At 38.0% G+C, this 3690-nt stretch overlaps 1 gene segment (V, D, J or C); it reads right to left on the bottom strand.

Annotated features, from left to right (window-relative positions):
• Positions 1–239: 239 nt before the first annotated feature.
• Positions 240–3305, bottom strand: LOC141381316 (immunoglobulin lambda-1 light chain-like). The segment is given in 4 exon segments: positions 240–725; positions 2219–2252; positions 2778–3100; positions 3179–3305. Coding segments are annotated over 4 exon segments (723 nt in total).
• Between the last annotated feature and the right edge of the window lie 385 nt (positions 3306–3690).

Raw genomic sequence — 3690 nt, 5'->3', positions numbered from 1 at the left:
CACCAGCTATTGGTGGAGTGGACAGACAGTGAACCAATTGGGTGGATGGGGATGATTGGAAGGTCATGATGGTAAGAGCCGACTTAGGAACTTTGGGCAGGACACTGGGGATTACACCCCTACTCTTCACTAGAAGTGCCATGGGATTTTTAATAACCACAGAGAGTCAGGACCTTGCTTTAACATCTCATCCGACAGACAGTAAGACAATAAACACAAAGACAAAGTTTGTTGAAGATGCAGTTTATTAAAACAGTTGTAAATCAACATTAAAGGCGAAAGATCATCAGCAGAAAATGAGGAGGCTTTATTTGAGCACTCTCTATATTGATGAGCCACTCCAGCAAGAGATATGATCAGCTCTGATAACAGTAGAACAGCACATCCGCTTCTCCAGGTTCAGTCGCTGCATTCAGATTTCCTGATGCTTGCTCTGCTGGTTTTGGAGGCCACAGTGGCTTCACATGTCAGCTCTCTGTCTTTGTCCCACTCGGACCTCTGGATGGTTAAAGAACTGCTGCTCTTGAATTTGTGATCAGGCTGCTGTTCAGCAGAGCCGGTGAAGACGCCTTCGGTAACCGAGTTCCCGTTCACAAGCCAACGCACATCAGCGGAAGCCACAGACATGTGATTGATCAGACACAGCAGAGTGACTTTACTGGAGCTCAGCTCTTCTCTGGATGATGGACGGAGGATGGTGAGCACAGGAGGAGCAGCAGCAGCGTCTACAACACACACCAACATCAGCATCAGCACACACACACACTTGTACAGCTATCTTTACGGGGACTTTCTATAAATGTAATGATTTTTATACTGTGCAAATTGTATATTTGATCCCCTAAACACAACCCTTACAGGAGACAGTTTTCAAAATACTTTATTCTGTGTGATTTTTGAGCCGTTAACCTCATTAATGTCCCCACAACATCAAAAATGACTAAACACCATGTCCTTTAAAAAACAAGCAGTAATATACTGTATCATACAAAAATAAGACTGCTAATTGTACTACAGGAGTGAGAATGACTAAACTCTGTACAGGAATATCAGCACAATCTGTGCATTATAATAATCCTTTTATTTACTTTCCTTGACGATGAAGCAATGACGGTGAAATAACGGCATATTTATATTTTGCAGACTCTTCTGCTTGACGCCAGTGAAAATCGCTTGGGCTTTAATCTGACAAAACATCTCGTAAAATGCTGACGATAAACGCAAACGAAAAGGGTTCCGGTGTTTACGAGCCTTTAGGCTCACATAAAAAATAGTGTTTTGGATTGAAGATGAGAGTTTGATCAAAGGTTTACGAGAACTGAAAGGCTGCAGTGCTTCACGTTTTCTTCATGAATTTCTGATTAAAAACTGGACAAAAGGTGGATTATATTACTTACTGGTGAAAATGGCAATCTAATTACAAAATATAATATAAGTGGGATGTATTTTGACGAAATTCTGACTTAATTAATTTTGTTTGGAGTTTTTTGAGACACGGTGTAGCTGTGAGGACTCTTACGACATTTAAGAAATATTTATTAATTGCTCAAAAACTTAAAATATTTGTCATTTTAATACTGTATTTGCCTCTTTTTTAATATAAATATATATAAATACATACTTGGTTTTTGTTTTAACATAAAGATTTACTTCTTATAAGATAAACATTATTTTATTGATTAAATAAATAAACTTGCATTCAAAATAATTCAGAAGTTTCTTAAAATCATAATATAAGAATGGTTTAATAATAATGATGATGAAAATTATTATAATAATAATAATAATAATAATAATAATAATAATAATTAAGCTCATTTAACACACAATCAGTAAATTTAAGGTTAAATCTGCAGTGATTTTTTTTTTATTCTTTTAAAGGTTTTTCCAAGTAACCTAATGGGGAAAACATGACTAACAAAGCAAATTGAAATAAATAAAAGATAATCTACAATGACTTGACCAGCCCAGTCGAGTGATCGCTGATATAAAACACATCCAGACAGAAAACTCTTGTAGTTGAGAGTTAAACTTTAGGAGAAAGTATATTTCAGGGTTTGACGCTTGAGGAGCAAAAAAATACTGAACTGAAATGTGTTTAACTCTAAATCTACAACATGCTTTCTTAACAGTCCACTAATAAAACTGACTATAGAGCACAGATCAATATATTAAACATGAAGCAGATGAAGAGTAATACAGTAGAGCGATGACTTACCCGTCACAATGAGTTTAGTTCCTTGTCCGAATACCACAGTGAAAGATTTGATATGTTCAGCCGTACAAAAACCTCCTCAGTCTGTGAAGAGACACAAACAGAAGTGAAAGACTCACTCAAGCTCAGCTCACCGTGTGCTTTACACACTCAGCAGCTGAGAGAGACTGTAGAGACTCCAAACAGCACAAAATCAGCATAAAACAATAAGAGATGTGGATAAATTCAAGCACAAATTATATTTTATAACTAATATACTTCAGAGGAGAGTTTCCTTTATTATTAACAAGTTATTTTATGACTTCATTAGTGTCAATCTCACATTAGTAACTACAGTTTCTGATCAGACTCTTATTGTTCAGTATTTGGACCGATCAGTCTGGATGTTCTGTTTATTATATCATGATGACAGACTTTACATTAATAAATATTCAGTGATGGAGGGAAATTTCTGTGATGTGTTATTAATCTGTGAAGTTGAGCTCTGATCATCTGTTAACTAAAGCAGAAGTGAATGTGAGCAGTGAGGAGGTTTTTGTCATGATGTGAATCACTGTGATACATACTCTCTAACAGAGCTGTCCCATGTCTTACAGTAATACACTGCAGAATCACTCACATCCACATTACTGATGATCAGACTATAATCTGATCTAGATGAAGATGTTGATGTGAATTTAGGAGCAGAGAAACCAGATCCATAGCTAGGTGATCTCCAGTCATGACGAAATTGTAGCACATACTGAGGAACTCCTGCTGGAGTCTGTTTGTACCATACAGCAGGATAATCAGTCACCGTCCCCAGATTACAGTCCAGTTGAGCGGTTTGTCCTTTACTGACTGTGATTACTGGACTCTGAGTCACTACAGTCACTCCACTGACACCTGCAGAACAAACACAAGCTTTACATGAGATCGTGTGTCCAACACTTTAAACTGTCCATCAGACATGAGGAAACTCACAGGTCAGAAGAGTGCAGACAGAGCAGAATATTGAGATCATCTTGTGATTTGGTGTCTGTGACGTGTAAAGATGAGCAGTGCTGTAGAATAAAGCTGAGATGATCAGAGAGAGAAACTTGAAGACTGTAGAGACACTAAAAGAGACGCCCGCCTCAGTTTCACAGTCATTTACATAAACCTGCTGAGCTAACAGGTGTCTCCTGAGCGTGCGCATGTACAGTTATGTGAGTCAGGGTTCACTGCATCCACTTCAGGTCATAATTCACGTCTCTCTGCTCTTCATTGATGTGTGTTTTATGCAGATAAACATCAGGAAGAGCAGAAAACAGTCACTAATTCTAGAGCGATATCAGATGAATCCCACACATAATCCTCTCTAGCTGTGGTTTGTAATGAAGGTGTAAATGTTTTAGTGAGTTTGTTCTGTATCTGCAGGGCTGAAGATGTGCTGTGAGGATCTGACTTCAGTAAGGATCAGACCCGGGTCTCCTGTGCTCTGACTCTCAGCTCTT

Source organism: Danio rerio, chromosome 3, assembly GCF_049306965.1.
Source record: "Danio rerio strain Tuebingen ecotype United States chromosome 3, GRCz12tu, whole genome shotgun sequence".
NCBI classification, from domain to species: Eukaryota; Metazoa; Chordata; class Actinopteri; order Cypriniformes; family Danionidae; genus Danio; species Danio rerio.
Note: the sequence above shows the minus strand (reverse complement) of the source record. Positions and strands in the feature narration are given on the sequence as shown.